Raw genomic sequence first — 21617 nt, forward strand, 5'->3', positions numbered from 1 at the left:
TTCTTTATTAAAGGTTAATTAGTCCATATTAGTACGGTGTAAATATCTATGATTTGTTTAATGAAATAAAATATATAGAAAGCTTCCAAATGTAAAATCAGGACGTGGTCATCATCATGTCAAACAGTATAACATTATTAAATAATTTTAATTTTAGTATTATATTATGGTGAAGAAATGTTAATGTACAATATAGTTTATATGCAGATTCATTGCACAAATCGCTAAATTCAAAAAGTACTTTCAGACGTAAAACTCAAACATTGGAAGCAAATGACAAATGATTCGCACTTAATTAAACAGGGTAGGCATATGAGCTATTATAATGCCGTTTTGACTTGTAAAGTCTGGAAGGTTCATGTGCCAGAACATTTAGCGTTTATCAGTAAGATTAACTCATGGTAATTATTGTACATTGTACGGCAAACCAGTATATTATTATAACAAGATTAATTATTATTTTTATGATTCGAAGTATAAATTCTTGATTTTTTTTTCAAATGTAACTGAGTAATAATGCATTGACCTGGAAGTTCCATAGGGAATACACAGACAGGAAGTTCTTCCCTTGCCACGCGCAGATTATTGTACGCTCACCGACGGCAGTGAAAATAGAACATGTTTGCATCCTGTTTTTAACTTTTTATCTCTAGTAATACATTTATAATAACATTCCTTAAACACGAAAACAAGAATTGCATCCGTAACGGTTTAAGTATTACATTAGATTATTGTAGAAACTGTTGTATAAGTTTAAATATAAATGTGTTGCCCTTTTATATTTCAAGTGATTTTAAATGTAACCCTTGATTATGTTTTTAGACAATTTTAATAACTTTTATGAAATCCGCAATATTCAGCATGTTTGTATAAAAATATTGTATGTAGGTCATAGGTAGGCCTAAATGTTTTTAATATTTGTAAATTTTTTTTATTCACTTTGAAATATACTATGTCATTAAAATAAAACACGTTTTAACAATAATCACAAATATGTACGCGTCACTTGCATGTGACAAAAAAAATGGAGAACATGACCTTTGTTTTTAATTTTAATAATACAAGAGAATATACATACTATATGCCTTATTATAGTGAACTTGTATATATTGAAATAATTTGTACTGCAAACTGAATTTACTGAAATAAAAGTGGGACGAGCCCATAAAAGACAAAACAAAAGATTATTGTAGAAACTGCTGTTAAAATCCCACAGTCTGACCCGTTTATTGGTCAAACAACATTTTCTCGTCCTTGCGCAAAGACACACAAAAGACAATTCAATAATTTCTATTCACTACAGAAACATTTATTCACTGAAAATACTTTTTTAAGAGAATACACATATTTATCCTTAAAATTTCTTTTATAAAAGTATAAGCCAAATGTTACAAATAATTTCATACATTTATGAAAAGTCTTTTTGATACTTTCTTCGTACATGTGAACAATTTATTATGCTGAAATAGTTAATGCCTTATTTGAAAACATACTCACGCCACGTCATCCAAAGAAAATTACTCATTCACAAACGAAATGGTTGATGCATGGAGGTATAACTCCATGGTTGATATGAAAGTATCACACGTCAAAAGAGAACCATGGGCAGAAAATACTCGTTCGGCATGACATTTGCTTTATTTCAAGTTGCAAATGAAAATAAATGTAAATTAGCTATTTAGCATTTCAGAAGTGTTTTAGGGAGTAAAAAGAAATGTTGCTAAGCAAAACAGCTATGGCAAACTGGTAAAAAAAAAATTAAAAAATTTGAAAAGGATATACTACAATAATAAACAATCATCATTGATTAAATAAAACTATTTCAGAAATGCGAAATAATAATTATCTATTTTCTAGATTCAAAAAGTTTACTGCTGACCTCTAACCAAGAAAGGCGATCGAGTTTTCCACCAAAGATTAATGCAAACCTTTTCAAGGAGTTGAAACGTCGAAATCCGATTATGACTCCTTGGTGGTCAACAACAGCTACTACAGCAATCAAAGATTTTGAATTGATAACACTGCCCTCTAGAATGCAATCGGGTAAGTTAGTGCACAGTCCAGGTTAGGTGGTATATTTTCATTGATCCTCTTCGTGTGTATGTTGCATGCATTGTCTGATTATTGGAGGTATACTTCTATGGTCTGACCATGGAGAGTTAAGTTAATCCTAACTTATTTCTCCATGGTCTGACGGACTCATAACCGACAGTTTCGATTTATTCATACAGGTACAAAACAAAAAACATATAGCCAAACAGTAGAAATTACACGTTAGTCTATAATGCTTAATGGTAGAGGAATTATTTCATTTCTATACAGTTGAACGTTGGAAGCAATCAGGTACCATGTTTAATTAATATAGCCTTATTAGAATGGTTTCGATATTCATTTAAGCTACGTCTTGGGAGTGTATTTTAAATTTACATTTATGACATGCTATTTCTTTTTTTTTATTTCCACAAATGAACCACCATCAAGCAAAAGTAGAAGAATAATACTTACAAAACAAAACGAATTCGATCGGCAAAAAAATGTGTTTTTCTCAATTATTAAGCTCAGGCATTATAGTCTAACAACCAAACATTAGAATTACCCTGTACATGGCTCGATCATCAATAACCAAAAGGAAAGTAAATGTACAAATAACATTTTCACAAAATTTGCCATAAACATCGGAGAATGGTATGATTGTAACGCTTTTATTGTTTATTATTTTTATTGTTTAATACCACTAGATCATTTATCGCGATGATCCGTTGCATTGTAATCGGGATTTGTCTGTATAATTACAGCCTATCCAATGACTAATTTTTGTGTGATCAATAAAACTTTAAGAATGTGTTACGTCAATACCATATTGCTGCAGTTAACCTTCATATCATACTTCAATTGTTAAATCTATTGACATTATTCTTCAGGAAAAGGGCGGTTCAACTATTCGTTTGATACTAAAACTGTGCAATGATGCATATAATTTTATATAGTTGAAATACAATAAACCATGAAAATCGGATATGACGTGCATATCGTAGTTCATGGTGCTGTGTTAAATACAGCAGTCTACGCAGTGAACTTCAACGTTGTATATTTCAAACGATTGTCAATTATTACGAACAATATTTCTTCTGGTGACAATGGAATTGAGGATTTTTATGTGTATATTGTGTTTCACTGCCTCATTAAATGGTAAGTTATTGATTTGAATTATATATTTTGATAACTAATCTCCTTTAAGTATTACACTGTGTATTGTAAATTGCAAAGTGCTAGATGTGATCAATTATTAACAAAAGAAAACCCAGATTTGAGTACCGTACATGATTCTCTCTTATTATCTTTAACGCCTAGACCTGATTACAATCCATTAGTTAGAACATTTTATAGTATTCCTTTCGATTCTAAGAAAAGTAAAAGTAAACACACATTGTATTGTAAACATATTGTAAAAATTGTGATTAATTATGGAACAGACCCAATTGACCTACATTTTAGTTAGATGCCTGTTGGATTATGTAATAATAAGTAATTATAATCTATGAAATTCGCCAAGCTTTGAAGACGCAGTGAAAATTATATACCGTATTTATTAAATAAACGCCCACTTTGAATACACTCTCCCTCATAAACTCCCCAATAGATCATCGTTTGGAATAAACGCCCCACCACCAATACACGGGGGCCTTTATTTTTTCCTCAAATAAACATGCATGTACACACAATATTATTATAACACATTTCTATTGTAGTGGAATTCATTGACTTCCATGATCTCGATATATATCTTGATATTAATATTATTGCATTCTTTCATGTGTGATTTAACTAACCGAACCCTCTAAATAATCTTATCACTATAAACTACAGTATCCTATGGTAGGCTGCTCGCGACACTGCCGTGTTTTTAACGTCGGTAGACGTAATGCAGCTTATGTATGTTTTATAGTTGACGTAAACGTACGAAATAATCTGTTTGGTATTCAAAGGTTTAGAATAATAAGTCTTTGTTTCCAACTGTTTCTGGTTACAGCAACGCAAATGATGTGCACTAAGGTGTCATTTATATGTGATTTGTTTCGTTGTCCCCCATTGGCTATCTGAAATTCAATACCAACCAATTAACTGTCAAAACTAGTTTACGCCTGTTTTGCTACCTAATTTCTTGTTCATTCAAATTCAATTAAAGAGACAGTTTTTTTACTTTTTAAAAATATAAAAAATATACAATTGATTATTATTAAATATATAATATAATGCAAGCATGTAGTATTTTTTTTATCGTTAATTAATTAGTAATCTGGTCACAAATAATAATGCTGCTTGTATTTTATAACCAGCACATTTTGTAATTACGTGCCATTTCAAACACCATAGATTAACCGTACTGATCATTGAGTTCAAGGGTGTGAGTGCCTAGCAGCTGAACTTTTATTGATCATTTACATCCTGTTCCGACAAATCGTTCATCATAATTATTATTATTACGCTGTAGCAATACCTGTTAAATGCAGGCCACGTAAAAGAGAAAAGTTGTTGATTTTTTTGTAAATCCGAGGTGGAGAAGTTTAAAAAAAAATGGTAAAAAGGACAAAAAAAGTGAATGTTTTGTTCTGTGTATCGTTATGTTTCTCTTCTAAATTACTTTATTCAAATGCTTGCACAGTAAATTACAACATACACACCATCTGAGTACCATTTTCTACAAGTAGCTTTGAAATGGAACTTTGCCTGTTAATGTCGCCGTTTTCAGATCGGCAAGGAAAAAACTTAACTGTCGGAGTTACATTCGGATGCCTGTTTTCCTGTCGACGTTATTCGACGCTATCGTCGTTGATCGTTAACATCGACGATCGTTTGAAAACGATCAAGTTGAAATGATAACGATAGCGAGTAGGCCTACCTTTTCCTGTAAATCATTAACATTTCAATGTTTGCGTAGAAGATTGCCGATTATTGTTAAGCCTGTTTTTCTGTCGACGTTAATCGACGCTATCGTTAACAATAATCGGCGATCTTCTACGTAAACATTGAAATGTTAACGATTTACAGGAAAAGGTACTCGCTATCGTTATCATTTCAACTTGATCGTTTTCAAACGATCGTCGTTGAACTGTTAACGATCAACGACGATAGCGTCGAATAACGTCGACAGGAAACAGGCTTTAACGATAGCGTCGACAGGAAAACATACTTTAGTAGGTGAAGACGTTCTTTTTTACGTAGCCTAATGTACGTAAATGGTTGTGTTTCTCATCCTATCCAGAGTAACTGCTCTTTTGTGACAAGTCACTTGGTAACCGATTTTGCTACTGTACTGACACTTGAAGTTTAATGCTTATACTCTACATTGCGTAATTGTTGGCTTATTTTGGCATGCAATGTGATTTACTTAAGTTTGCCATTTTTCAATGAATGACATTCTCTGCTGATGACACTGTTGTTGACGAATATTATTTTGCCGTAGGATAATTTCGGTGTGAATAGACACCAATATGCGTACTAGCCGCAAGGTCTCGTAGACATTATGAATGATGCTTTGCAATGTTATCTCTCCCTTAAATGATTCTTCATTGTTTTGAATTTCAATGATATTTATTTATATAATTTTTTCTACGAATCTTTGGAGCATCAGGGGGTTAGCTATAATTTCAAAACGTGTGTATTTTAATATTCACACTAAATAAGTAGGACATGGATGCCATTGATTTAGAAATAAATTTAGTAAATAAAGCCAAGCAGCGAATGTGGTATTAGATAGGCCTAGTACTACACTATGCATGAGTGTTTTTAAATATAGAATTTACTTTTATTCGATTGTCTTTGAAATATTTGGAACGAGTCCATAAATAGTCCACTGTAGGCGCGAGATTTTGCTTGTTTTGGCGTAGACAGCGGATGTTAGCATTGCTTATATTAGTCCCTTGTTTGATTTACTGGCAAGGAATATGCTAGTCTAGTGAGAGGGTGGCGAGTTTTAAGCAATAAAGAAACGGAAATTAATCCGTATTGATTGCATTCATTGCTCCTTAGGTTTAAATGTATGTGCCCATATTGTGAATATTGTTACTGGTAACATTATGCACCAAAAATATGATACAATAGTACACTTAGGCCATACTATTATATGGCCTAGGCCATACTATTATATGGCCTAGTAGGCCTAACTTATTAAAAATTAATATGGTACATAAAAAGTAGAAAACGATAGCACACAGATAAAAATGTTTCCCACAATAAAAAAATAAATAAATATTAAAATATGATACAATAAGTAGACTTCATTTAGGCCATCTACTATGGCCTAGTATAGGCCTACATTGCTTTTTTAATTTATTTTACACAATAGCACACAGCTAAAAATGTTTGCATTACAATAAATAAATAAATAGTAAAATATGATACAATAAGTAGACTTCATTTAGGCCAACTACTATGGCCTAGTATAGGCCTACATTGCCTTTTTTAATTTATTTTACACAATAGCACACAGCTAAAAATGTTTGGATTACAATAAATAAATAAATAGTAAAATATGATACAATAAGTAGACTTTATTTAGGCCATGTCTACTATGGCCTAGTATAGGCCTACATTGCTTTTTTTAATTTATTTTACACAATAGCACACAGCTAAAAATGTTTGCATTACAATAAATAAATAAATAGTAAAATATGATACAATAAGTAGACTTCATTTAGGCCATGTCTACTATGGCCTAGTATAGGCCTACATTGCTTTTTAAATTTATTTTACACAATAGCACACAGCTAAAAATGTTTGCATTACAATAAATAAATAAATAGTAAAATATGATACAATAAGTAGACTTCATTTACAGTAGGCCATCTACTATGGCCTAGTATAGGCCTACATTGCTTGTTTAATTTATTTTACACAATAGCACACAGCTAAAAATGTTTGCATTACAATAACAATTAATTGAAAGTAGGAAAGAGTATTGTTAGAAATATGAAATCGCACTGGTGTCCTTATACTAGTGAAAATAACATGTTACCTAGTATTTTACAATTTCACTTATTTTTTGCATCTAAATCACAGGTGAACGTGTTAGAAGAAAGGCATATATACCAAATTTCAACGGTAAGTTTAATGTACAGTATATGATGTAAAAAGTTCCACAACCTATAACGTGTGAAAATTAAGAATATACTAATAATGGTTGTGTTACCATAGTCTCTTCAATATCATTAATCATTATAATCATCACCGTGTTCTTTTTGTAATAATCTTTATTTATATACTAATTTTATATTATTATTATTACTATATATATATACTGATATGCATGATATAAACCAATATCGTTGTTTTATTTCCCAACATATTTTGGGAACATTACGCTGTATTATTGTTGTTGTTGGCACCATAAGTATTGCGCTACGCACGTTTACTAACATTATGATATTTATAGGGGTCTGTTGGAGTCCTTGGTTTAGTGATGATATTACAAATTCCAGAACTGATTTGGAAATTGAAACTATTTCTGTTGTTCAGAACATTTTTCCCAACCGAACGTGTGACGTTCCTATTGATATACAATGCAGAACGGTAGACACTCATATACCATATAATGAAACTGTTGAAAATGTTCTTTGCATTGTTGAATATGGTTTACAATGCCGTAAGGTCAGAGATATACGTTGCTCTGATTACGAAATACGAATTGCATGTCCATGCAATGTCAGTAGTCAAGTTGTTACAGACACATATGGCAGCTCAACTGAAACTTCTGACATCTCGGGAAAAGTTGATCCTCTAAAGTCAACGTCAGATAGTACGACCTTCTATATAAGTTCCACATCGGAATTTAAAGACGCTAGGTCCTATAGTGATTACACCACCACTACTGACGATTATGAAATAACCACAAATATGATAGAAAGAGCGGAAAGTACAACTGATCTGGAATCATTTATGAATAAATCATCGACAACAAGAGAATTAACCTCAAAAGTTGAAGGTACTTCCATATCTGTATACAGTTCGTTGTGGTCTACCATTTGATAAAGGTGCGCACATGGGTCTTGACAATGCACAAAATACATTTAGTTTCAGGCACTTTTAGTTTCTATAGCACAATCTATATTCCTTTCTGGTGTGTGGAAATTAATTAACAAAACAAAACAATTGTACAATATGTAAGCACATATTTATAATGCTTAACACCATTCAAGGTATTCCTGGGTATTCAGTACTACTAGGATTTCTGGAAGAAGTGTGCACATATTATTTCATATTGGTTTAAGAAGAAAAATAATAGCATTAGAATAATTAATAATAATAATAATTAATTTATTTAATTTGTATTATTTATATAATAATGTATTTAGACAAATGTTGGACACCTTGGTTGGATGATGAACGTTTAGGTATATCAACTGACAGTGACAATATTGAGACTGAGAAATTATCTACATTTAGAAGACATGATAGTTCGCTGGTTTGCTCAGATCCAGAACGGATAGAATGCCGTAGAGTTGTTGACAAAATTCCATCAGGAAACGAAGTGTCGCGATGTGACGTCACTTACGGTTTAAAATGTATAGATAGAAAAGACATTGAATGCGCAGATTATGAGATACGCATACTTTGTCCAACACCATGTCATCCCAACGGAACTCGCTATGCCTTGACTTCAACGGGTAAGTTCAAATAAACACGTATCTTGGGCTTGTAATTGCATTTGATTGACTATTTCAATTACAATGTATTATTATCTTTCAGTTAGTCCTGTTGATTTTATGTTAACAACTGGAAAAGGATCTGACGAACCAATTGCAACAGTTGATGTAGGCCTCAATACAAACACAGTAACAAGTATATTAACAGACTTATCACCATCAAAAGATTATTATACAAATAGTTATATTCAACCGACTCTGAAAACAACAGAAATTAGTGAAACCGCAGCCCAACCAACTACTAGCAAAGAGCCAATTCAAATAAGTGAAACTTATAGAAGTACTCCATTTAAGACATCAATTAATCCATCTATATCAACAGACACCATAGTAGAATTAACCAATGTGATTGGAAGCACATCCCAACCACCTTCGTTTGTGTCACATAAAACTACTAGCAAAGAGCCAATTCAAATAAGTGCAACTTATAAAAGTACTCCATTTAAGACATCAATTAATCCATCTATATCAACAGACACCATAGTAGAATTAACCAATGTGATTGGAAGCACATCCCAACCACTTACTACTGCTATCGAACAACCAGAAATTGAACCAACCATCCTTGGTACGAATCTGTCGCCAACAAAAACTACAGAACACATGGGTTCAACCACAACTCAACTATTAACACACACTGAGGCAACTACAACAGAATCGACAGCAGAGATATCAACACAGTTTTTAGAAACAGAACGTTTCAGTAAGTTTAGTCATGGTAATTTTCCATGGTTTAGTAATGATTTTTGGATACTGGGTTTTAGGAAAATGTGACAAAACCAGATTTTCTACAATATACCTCTAAATAATTATTTTATTGGTCTCAGTCGGTTATATTGCTATAATGTATGTTACTATATATCTAATTATTAACGTAATAATAATCACTTTTATGTCTTGCTTCGCGTTTGAAAAAAATATTTGTTTTGCATGATTAATGATTATATTCCGTTGTTGACATTCGTATAATATTAGTAGCATGCATCTTGCGCTTACTACGTGAACCACTGTGTATCGATAATACGGTTGCAAAATACAGGTAATTACATCTTTTTATTTAAATAAAATATATACTGTATATACATCAATAGTATGATTACGACAATGTATCGTTTGTACTTTGAATAAATATAACTGGACACTTTGTACTTAAAACATGCCTAACTGCTTTTATTTGTGTATATAGCTGCAGCTCAAGTTGAGAATTTTCAAGGTTGTGGATCGACATATTCTTGTTATAATGGAGGAGTTTGTTATAGACCAAAGGTGGCAAGTAACAGACGTAAATGCAACTGTACAAATGGCTGGGAAGGAAGGAAATGTAACAAAGGTGAGAAATTACAAAAACAAACAACAAACTTAACAACACTGCGTGTATAGTCCTAATTAGGCACATGAATTATAAACTGCCCGGTGATATACGAATTACTGAAATTTAATTAATTAATTTGAAACGATAAAGGTGAGGAAATCTGTGAGAATGAGAAAAAGTCACCAACCGAGGCGTAAGTCGAAAACTGTAATTTCAAAATAAAGACCTATTGTGTAAATTGAAAGCGATTCTAAAAGTTTATTTAAAATAAATTTAGTTATATTATAACATTATAGTAATTTATATCAATTTGGTTACTATTTATGTGCTCATTTTCAGATGGTCAAGCACCTGTAATTGAATGCCCATCAAACATCAAACGAGTGGTTAACTCTGCTGATGACTCGCGCTATGTCTCATGGGATAGTCCGATTGTCACGGATAACGACAGACGTCATAACTCTACTGTTCGTTCAAATGTATCATTTGGGTTGTTTAATGTTGGTAAAGTTATTGTTGAATATACAGTTAAAGATTATGCCGGTAACGTCGGTAAACCATGTACATTCAAAGTATTGCTCTTTGGTAAGTAAAGTAAGAAGCAGATGTAAGTAAAGATGTAAGTTAGTGTTAGCATGCTCTTTTTAAAATAATGATTTGTTACAAATAAATGAAAATGTAAAGAACAGATTAAAAAATGTCAATGTTTAACATTAACAATTATAACTTTATGTTAAAATTAATATTTATTTTTACGGCTAAAATCATTTCGGTCACGTTTCAAATCTGTCGCGTTTCAAATCTGTAACGTAATTATGTCAATTCTTAAGACCGTACCCTTTAGTATGCTACCTGTTGTTGAGCGTCAGTTTAAGTTGTCAATTCTTAAGACCGTACACTTCAGTATGCTACCTGTTGTTGAGCGTCAGTTTAAGTTGTCAATTCTTAAGACCATACACTTTAGTATGCTACCTGTTGTTGAGCGTCAGTTTAAGTTGTCAATTCTTAAGACCGTACACTTCATGATGTTACCTGTTGTTGAGCGTCAGTTTAAGTTGTCAATTCTTAAGACCATATAGACCACATAGTTACATATGTAAATGCATTATTTACAGAAGTGTACAAAATATCCAAATTAATACAACATTGTATGTATTATTATTATTAATAAACAATCTATAGCAAACCAGAACTAAACACAACAACCCTCCAAAATATAATCTGATTTAACACAATGCAATGCGATTGTATAACAAATATCTATTTGCATAGGAAGCCATGTGGTGCTGTGACGCCGAGTGTGACAAAATGAATTAATTATCATGACAGAAATGATCGGTTACCTGTTTTACTTTTTTGTTAAACATGTAATGAACTTGTATTTTAATCAAATAAAAAGACCACTAACAACCGTCTTCATGTTTGTCTTTATTTAAACGTTTCAATAACAATACAGCATAAATGTCGTTATACATACATGTTAGTATACACTCTGTAATACATGTATAAACATAATTCAGAATATTGAAATAGGCCTGCATAAGATAGGTAACACACACACACGCACACACACATGTATTCATAGGCCTATATACAATTAATATAAATTATGCAAGTGCAATATATAAAAAAAGCTGCTAAAACAGCATTCTGAAATGCAATGTTAGCCCACTAGTACAGGGCATAAATACTTTTACGGATGATTGACAATTAGAAAAAGTAATCAAGATGTATGTTGAATATCTAAATTAACGGCCACAGCGATATGCTAATAAAATGTTGAAAACAAAATTATAGTATTAGGCAAAAGGTGTTTGAGGAAAGATGAGGCAAAGATTTGATGTTATTAAAACTTGTTTGTCTTGCTAGATATGATTAGTTGTGAAGGTAAGTAAATAAAATCATACTATTTGTTGTATTTTATCCATTTTTGTATTGATAACATTATTTTCAACTCATTACAGTCGGATGCAAGTACAGTAAGGTTTCAAACCTCACATGGCGAAGAGTTGAAATAAACAAATATAGATCATCGGAAGAAAAATGTCCGGAGGGCACTCCTAGAGGTTTTTATTTTTAACAATTTAACAAAACTAATTGTCTACTCTACATTCATCGTATTTTTATATACGTTTTTTTTTTATTATTACCATTTTTCTTTCATGTTACCGAAATTCATGTATAAAATTAGGCATTCTTGTTTTTTTCATTGTTCGTGTAAATAAACTGAAACTGAATAAAGCATATTAAGATTAATGTACAGTATTTGATTTGTTTAAAAAGCTGGAATGCCAAAAGGTACACGTTACTGTGGAACAGATGACGATGGAAATGCATTATGGATGTCGCCAAATATTGAGGATTGTTTACAAAGCCGGGCAACAACTCCAAAAATGTCTTATGAAGAGAGAGAAAAAGAAATAGTTAATCTTAGTGAGGTTGTTACTTTTACATTACAGTATATTTTATAATCAATTACTTAGAAATATGTAAACATTTTGAAACCTTCCATAAAACGAAATCTATAATAAACTGTAGTCACATTTTATGATGCTTATTCACATCAAATATTGTATTACTTATGCAGGCAACCATTACCTTAGAAAACGTGTCAGCAGTTGCTGATGATTTGACAGCTTTGACGAATGGCGTAGATGTTTTGTCTGTAGAAATGTTAAATGCTATTGCTGATACTTTGGATAATATTGTAAATGTCGGTTCAACTTCATTACAGGTAAATTTTAAAAATTATTAAATCATAAGAATTTTCATTTAAGCTTGAGATATTTGCAGAATCCATAAATGTAATCATTTACGTCTTTAAGTTGGTATTTCTTCATTTATGCTATGTATATAAATTATTTATAATTGTCTGTAAACAAATAACATCTGTGATCCGATATGTTTAGGTGACAGAGGCAGTGTTTTCTACAGTAAGCAATTTACTTTCAGCTGAATTTGGTGAAGGTAGTGACGTCGCAAGTTCATCAACTAAAATCGTCAGGGCAGTGGATACTCAAGTGTCTTCTACTCAGCAAGGACAAGGTACAGTAATGACAACCAAAAGTCACTTTTCACCAATACAAATTTTATTTATAAAACTTCCACAAATGTTGTAACTTTAATATTGTATTTAATTTTTATATTCAAATGTGAAATGAAAATGCGATTTAAGTGTTGTTCTTTACATTGCGTTTATTTACCCAAACGTACTGTATCATATTTATGAATTAATTTAATACCACATTCGTTATTAGAGTGTCGGATCAATTATTGTTACCTCCGCCAAGAAGGATATATTTTCACCCCTGTATGTGATGTGTGTGGGTGTGCGTGTGTCTGTGAACAGCCTGGAGACCACAGTTTTCATCCGAATCTGGCCAAATTTGGTCACAATGATTTATGCCCCAAAAGCTCGGAGAAGTTCGATTTTGAGAGGAAAGGGTCATAGGTCAAGGTCACAACTAACAAAAAAACTATTTTACTGCCTACAGACCACAATTTTTATCTGATTCTCACCAAACTTAACCACAATGATCAATGACTTATCATATAAATGTGGTTACATTTTGAAGGGTCAGGGTCAAAGATCAAGGTCAAAAAAAAAAAAAAAGAAATAAAAAAATAATAATATTAAAAAAAAACCTCTGCGGGAATTGAACCAGCGATCTCAACTGTGAGAGGCTGAATACATAACCATTACACCAAACTCTCATCCACAACTTTGTAGTGTGCAGTTACTAATAAAAAAAAATATATTTATATATATATATTCCGTAGGGGAATTTTACAGTAGGCGGAGGTTTGTACCCTCGGAGTACCCTCTAGTTGTTAATGTGTTAGTATAGTTGTTATAAAATTATGATATTATTTTTGTTATTTTCAATATTATCATTTCTCAGACAGTTTTCAAGTAAAAGATGTTAATCTAGCTGTTTTAGCAAGCACTAACAATCGAAGTGTGCTAGAAGGTGGCTTGGGATTTGCATCTTTTTCAAATGATAACACTGGATTAGAAAATACTAAATGGCGAAGTTTTCAAAACGAAAATGCTGTTCCTTTATCAGGGATTGACGTATCTTGTAAAATTCCAGAAGAAATAGGCAATTATGTAGGGTCAGGTAACTCGTTTATATCTCCATTTAACATCAAAAATATGTTTTAAAATTCTTTTGTATTTATGACTTGGATTATACAAACCTATTTATTGTTAAGAATCCTTGAACGAACTGTAAATCAATGCAATCTATAAAATACATTTTATTATTTGAATTAATTAAAACGGGTGATATTTGTCTGTGAATTAAGGCAAGAGGGATACTTCATTATATATATAGGGAGCGTGTATACCTCATCAAATTAAGGCAAGAGGGATACTTCATTATATATATAGGGAGCGTGTATACCTCATCAAATTAAGGCAAGAGGGATACTTCATTATATATAGGGAGCGTGTATACCTCATCAAATTAAGGCAAGAGGGATACTTCATTATATATATAGGGAGCGTGTATACCTCATCAAATTAAGGCAAGAGGGATACTTCATTATATATAGGGAGCGTGTATACTTCATCGAATTAAGGCAAGAGGGATACTTCATTATATATATAGGGAGCGTGTATACCTCATCAAATTAAGGCAAGAGGGATACTTCATTATATATAGGGAGCGTGTATACCTCATCGAATTAAGGCAAGAGGGATACTTCATTATATATAGGGAGCGTGTATACCTCATCGAATTAAGGCAAGAGGGATACTTCATTATATATAGGGAGCGTGTATACCTCATCGAATTAAGGCAAGAGGGATACTTCATTATATATATAGGGAGCGTGTATACCTCATCAAATTAAGGCAAGAGGGATACTTCATTATATATATAGGGAGCGTGTATACCTCATCAAATTAAGGCAAGAGGGATACTTCATTATATATATAGGGAGCGTGTATACCTCATCAAATTAAGGCAAGAGGGATACTTCATTATATATATAGGGAGCGTGTATACCTCATCAAATTAAGGCAAGAGGGATACTTCATTATATATATAGGGAGCGTGTATACCTCATCAAATTAAGGCAAGAGGGATACTTCATTATATATAGGGAGCGTGTATACCTCATCAAATTAAGGCAAGAGGGATACTTCATTATATATATAGGGAGCGTGTATACCTCATCAAATTAAGGCAAGAGGGATACTTCATTATATATAGGGAGCGTGTATACCTCATCAAATTAAGGCAAGAGGGATACTTCATTATATATATAGGGAGCGTGTATACCTCATCAAATTAAGGCAAGAGGGATACTTCATTATATATAGGGAGCGTGTATACTTCATCGAATTAAGGCAAGAGGGATACTTCATTATATATATAGGGAGCGTGTATACCTCATCAAATTAAGGCAAGAGGGATACTTCATTATATATAGGGAGCGTGTATACCTCATCGAATTAAGGCAAGAGGGATACTTCATTATATATAGGGAGCGTGTATACCTCATCGAATTAAGGCAAGAGGGATACTTCATTATATATAGGGAGCGTGTATACCTCATCGAATTAAGGCAAGAGGGATACTTCATTATATATATAGGGAGCGTGTATACCTCATCGAATTAAGGCAAGAGGGATACTTCATTATATATATAGGGAGCGTGTATACCTCATCAAATTAAGGCAAGAGGGATACTTCATTATATATATAGGGAGCGTGTATACCTCATCAAATTAAGGCAAGAGGGATACAAATAAATGTTTTTTGAACTCTAAAAAAAAAAAAAAAATACTTCATTATATATATAGGGAGCGTGTATACCTCATCAAATTAAGGCAAGAGGGATACTTCATTATATATATAGGGAGCGTGTATACCTCATCAAATTAAGGCAAGAGGGATACTTCATTATATATATAGGGAGCGTGTATACTTCATCAAATTATATATTATATTTTATTCCTTATTTTAATTCCAAAATAAATATTTCAAGGTTGAATACGTACAAGAACTTTGTATTTATAAATATTTAATTGTTAAAATACTAAATTGAAATTGTTATTTAGATAAATAAAAAAATTAATTTTATTGCCGGAGGAAAACTATATAGGCAATATTGTGTTTTGACAATGACAGTTATATTGTCAAATTAATATATTATTATAAGTTAAATGTAATTTTGTACATTTTCAGATAATTTACAACTAAGTTACGTCATTTATTCTAATGGTATGTTGTTCTCATCACCTACAACATCTGGAGCTACATCAGAGGTGATGAGTCGAGTTTTGTCAGTATCCGTCAAAGACACTGAGGTTACAAATCTTCGCAATCCGATTGAAATATCATTTGGAATACCACCGGTAGGTTTTAAAAATAAACTCAACATGTATATTATTGTCTCAGTAGATAGAGGAGGCGTGAACATCCTTATATACTACATAGAATTAATTCAACCAGAAGAGTCACACCACTCGATATGCGTTACAAATCATATTATCTTCCAGTTATACTATAATCCTTCTTTTATCATTATACACGATCCACTATTGATTTGTTGTATAGAATAAGTCCAACTATCAAGTTGCTACATGTGTTTACTGGGACTTTAATTTACAAGATGGTATTGGTGATTGGTCATCTGATGGTTGTTTTATGAATGTTACCAATGATAACATCATAACATGTTTTTGCAACCACCTGACTCATTTTTCAGTATTACTCGTAAGTTTCTTTTGTATTTTTATATAGGACATGCATTAAACATAAAGCTATTAAGTTTGAAATAGAAAGCCTATATCACTGAATGTTGGCCTCTGTTTGCTGAAATATATTGATGGATTTATATATATCATTCACGAACCAAATTTTTGGAACGAGCTATATAAAACCAATAATTTTAAATCTCAATACTCTGTTTAAAAAGAAACTAAAAAAATGTTCCGATAAACATTTTGATACTGTGAATATTGCATGCTATTGTTTAGATTTTACACCAGTCCCACCCAACTTCAAATTATATTCTCAGTTTCCTGGACGTTCTGCATTCTAACTCATGAGGACGATCAAAGTATTATATTGATCGAAACGTCGAAAAGCTCAACAGTTCTTCCATGGATTATGTACGGTGTGGTGTAGCGAAAATTTTATATCAACAATATATACATTTTATTTGTTTCAGATACTATTAAAAAAAATAAATCTGTGATTTTGTTTTAATCAATTTGTTTAGGAATTTAAACAACGGAATTTAGATCCAGATGTTCAGTTTGTTTTGATTTTAATCAGTAAAGTTGGATGTTTGGTGTCAATTGTTTGCCTCATAGCAACGTTAGTTGCTTTTCTGTCGTTCAGGTAAGTTATTGCCTTTTATATAGTTCTTATGAAAATATTATGAAACATTCAGTCAGTGGTGGCGCAAGAGGAGTGGAAGAAGCTATTGTTGATATTATCTATTTTTTATTATCATCATAATAATCAAGTCTTTAATGCGCACTATTAAAAAGCACGAATATTGAAGCGGTCACCTAACGGGAGGTGGTGGTGGTGGAGGGAGGTGGGTGCTTTGGTGTAGGTACAAAGTGGCCTTTTTAAACAAGGCCTAGCTTGGCCATTCTGCCTAAAGTCAAAATCGCATTTGCAGTCTGATTACTCTAATAACCATAGGCCTGAGGTATTTGAACATATTATTCAAATGTACAATTTGAAACTCGCACCCCATACAATATCCGAATTTAAACCATAATTAATCTCATGAATTATTCATGATTTATATGTCAGACGTCCAGAAAAATTGGCAGGCAAGAGACATGGCACACTTGATAAGTTCTTATGTGCTTCATTTGTCCATGGCTATAGATATAAACAATGCTATTTGTTTTGCACGGACCTATCTCCGGGCATCTTTGAGGAAATACTGGCACAAACATTGACAATTTTGAGTTTGAGGGTGGGTAAGTGGAAACGTGTTAAGCACCGAGTTTGAGACAGATTATAGACAGTTATCAATAACACTTATTATTACTTTACATAGGCGACTTCGAAATGAAAGACCACAACGTATACTAATTTCACTTAGTGTATCGTTGCTATGTCTATACATTATGTTCATAATTGGTATTGAGCCAGGAGATGAAAGAACTGATAGACAGATGACTAAATGCATGATTTCAGCAACGCTAATTCATTATTTTACTTTGACTTCAATATTCTGGATGGTAGTAGAAGCTGTAAACCTTTATTATAACCTAATCAAGGTTTTTAAATCAAAGGTCTCGCTTTTTATGCTCAAAGCAAGTCTTTTTGCATGGGGTAAGTAGCAGTTGTCCTTGTTTATTTGTTTATATTACAAAGTTGTCTGCTATTTCATAATTCTTAATATTTTTCCAAATGTTGTTATTATCTTAGGTGTACCAGGCATTATTGTTGGTGGAATGGCTGGATGGGAAACTACAAGAAAAGAGTATATGAATGATCAATAGTAAGTTATTTCGAATTACCGGTTCTCTAACCTACCATTACTGTATTTTCAATAATTCCTAGTTAATATAACGTTTTACCTGGAATTACCGTCTTCCATATAGACAATTTATTATAATAGTAAGTAATGAAGTACTCAACGCTCAAATGCACCTACTGTACCTGCGGTATAAATTCTATATCTATAAGAATGTTTTTATATTTTCAGCTGTTTCATGAAGATTGGATTTTCATTTTACGTAAGCATTGCCTTACCGGTAGCCGTGTGTCTTCTTTTTAACATCATTGTGTTTATGCGTGTCATGTGCCACCTGTGTCGTCGAACCCGAACACAAAATACGAGCGAAAGTTTCTGGAGAAACTTGTCTAAACGAACTCAGAATGCATTCGGAATATCTATATTACTCGGTCTCACATGGATCTTCGGATTTTTGACGTTTGACATTGAGCACGACTACATTTTTGACCTTTTTTTTTGTATTTTTAATTCAATGCAGGGCGTATGCGTGTTCATATTTTTTTGTGTTAGGCAGAAAGATGTTCGAATCACATGGAAAAGGTTTTGCTGTGGCCAAAAGCGAGCATCATATAATGTCGGGTCGTCGTCTGCCAGCAGTACGCGATATACCAACCGCAGTGGGCGCCCGGAAAGTGCAAATATTGATCTTTTTGCCAAATCCAACAGTCAAATGAATGGTCGTGTTGCAATGGCCATTTATGATTACAACAACGCTATCTGTTAATATTTTAAACATTCATGTTAAATTGCATGTGTACAAATTAGATAATTATAATAACTTACAAAAATGATGCATTTAATAGCATAATTGTACAATTTTTACATTTTGAAATAACTAATTGAAATTTCAACACTATGAATATTCACAATTATCATAGATGAGATCAAATTGTTCGTTAATGGGGGAGGCGGGATGATTACTTATTGGGATAGGCCTACTCCCGCGATAATCGGAAGACTGGGGTGGTCTGCAAATAGGCAGTACGAATAATCACAATTATCATGGATGGTAACATCCGTTAATGGGGTGGCTTGATGACTTATTGGGATACTCCCGCGATTATCGGAAGACTGGGGTGGTCTGCAAATAGGCAGTACGAATAATCACAATTATCATGGATGGTAACATCCGTTAATGGGGTGGCTTGATGACTTATTGGGATACTCCCGCGATTATCGGAAGACTGGGGTGGTCTGCAAATAGGCAGTACGAATAATCACAATTATCATGGATGAGGTTGGTTTATTCAAGTTTTGGGTAAGATAAACAAACGCGGATACTTGTTGTTTTTATACTACCAATGTACGTATTTGGTATACTTTTGTTTTTAAACTATCCTTGTATGTATTTGGTATACTTTTGTTTTAAAACTACCAATACTACTTTTTTTTTTTTTTTTTTTTTTTTTAATCTTTATACTGGGTGACCTCTTCAGTCAAAGACTGATCTCCCAGAGGGCCCAGTTGGTGATCAGTGGCTGTGATGTACTAATACACCGGGGTAACCACCTACTCGTCTCGAAAGATGTACTAGGTTCTTTAAAGTGCACACGAGCAAGTTCTGTACACTGGACCTACGGTTTATAGTCCTTATCCGAGAAGACTCGTTCTACCACCAGAACCATGGAGTGAGTGAGCCTCGAACCTCTGCCGATGTTATGGCTACGTGATTACGGTTCCACTGTCTTAACCGCTCGGCCACTTACTCACTTTTGTATGTATTTGGTATACTTTTGTTTTAAAACTACCAATACTACTTTTGTATTTATTTGGTATACTTTTGTTTTAAAACTACCAATACTACTGTTGTATGTATTTGGTATACTTTTGTTTTAAAACTACAAATACTACTTTTGTATTTATTTGGTATACTTTTGTTTCAAAACTACCAATACTACTGTTGTATTTATTTGGTATACTTTTGTTTTAAAACTACCAATACTACTGTTGTATTTATTTGGTATACTTTTGTTTTAAAACTACCAATACTACTTTTGAATTATTTTGGTATACTTTTGTTTTAAAACTACCAATACTACTGTTGTATGTATTTGGTATACTTTTGTTTTAAAACTACCAATACTACTGTTGTATTTATTTGGTATACTTTTGTTTCAAAACTACCAATACTACTTTTGTATTTATTTGGTATACTTTTGTTTTAAAACTACCAATACTACTGTTGTATTTATTTGGTATACTTTTGTTTCAAAACTACCAATACTACTGTTGTATTTATTTGGTATACTTTTGTTTTAAAACTACCAATACTACTGTTGTATTTATTTGGTATACTTTTGTTTTAAAACTACCAATACTACTTTTGTATGTATTTGGTATACTTTTGTTTCAAAACTACCAATACTACTTTTGTATTTTTGGTATACTTTTGTTTTAGAACTACCAATACTACTTTTGTATTTATTTGGTATACTTTTGTTTCAAAACTACCAATACTACTTTTGTATGTATTTGGTATACTTTTGTTTTAAAACTACCAATACTACTTTTGTATTTATTTGGTATACTTTTGTTTCAAAACTACCAATACTACTTTTGTATTTTTGGTATACTTTTGTTTTAAAACTACCAATACTACTTTTGTATTTATTTGGTATACTTTTGTTTTAAAACTACCAATACTATTTTTGTATGTATTTGGTATACATTTATTTTAAAACTACCAATACTACTGTTGTATGTATTTGGTATACCTTTGTTTTAAAACTACCAATACTACTTTTGTATTTTTGGTATACTTTTGTTTTAAAACTACCAATACTACTTTTGTATTTTTGGTATACTTTTGTTTTAAAACTACCAATACTACTTTTGTATTTATTTGGTATACTTTTGTTTCAAAACTACCAATACTACTTTTGTATTTTTGGTATACTTTTGTTTTAAAACTACCAATACTACTTTTGTATTTATTTGGTATACTTTTGTTTTAAAACTACCAATACTACTTTTGAATTTATTTGGTATACTTTTGTTTTAAAACTACCAATACTACTTTTGTATTTATTTGGTATACTTTTGTTTTAAAACTACCAATACTACTTTTGTATTTTTGGTATACTTTTGTTTTAAAACTACCA

General features: G+C 32.0%; 1 protein-coding gene across 2 annotated transcripts; it reads left to right on the forward strand.

Moving 5' to 3' along the window:
* Positions 1-3047: 3047 nt before the first annotated feature.
* LOC140040540 (adhesion G-protein coupled receptor G7-like) lies at positions 3048-20634 on the forward strand. Of its 2 annotated transcripts, XM_072086559.1 has the most exons (16): positions 3048-3189; positions 7060-7101; positions 7433-7981; positions 8352-8663; positions 8746-9405; positions 11979-12080; positions 12298-12452; positions 12602-12748; positions 12924-13059; positions 13917-14135; positions 16212-16381; positions 16584-16742; positions 17251-17372; positions 18052-18329; positions 18426-18498; positions 18706-20634. In XM_072086559.1, exons 1-16 carry the CDS (start codon positions 3138-3140, stop codon positions 19238-19240), a joined length of 3711 nt encoding a protein of 1236 aa, XP_071942660.1. In that variant the 5' UTR covers positions 3048-3137; the 3' UTR covers positions 19241-20634. The 2 variants fall into 2 exon arrangements, with proteins under 2 accessions (XP_071942660.1, XP_071942669.1); XM_072086568.1 differs by lacking the exon at positions 7433-7981.
* The last annotated feature ends 983 nt before the right edge of the window (positions 20635-21617 follow it).

The sequence above is a fragment of the Antedon mediterranea genome, chromosome 1 (assembly GCF_964355755.1).
Source record: "Antedon mediterranea chromosome 1, ecAntMedi1.1, whole genome shotgun sequence".
NCBI lineage: Eukaryota > Metazoa > Echinodermata > Crinoidea > Comatulida > Antedonidae > Antedon > Antedon mediterranea.

Coding starts and splice junctions, on each gene's coding strand:
- LOC140040540 (XM_072086559.1), top strand. CDS start 3,138: ATGGAATTGAGGATTTTTATGTGTATATTGTGTTTCACTGCCTCATTA. Junction 3,190..7,059: donor TTTCACTGCCTCATTAAATG/GTAAGTTATTGA, acceptor TCTAAATCACAG/GTGAACGTGTTAGAAGAAAG. Junction 13,060..13,916: donor TTCTACTCAGCAAGGACAAG/GTACAGTAATGA, acceptor ATCATTTCTCAG/ACAGTTTTCAAGTAAAAGAT.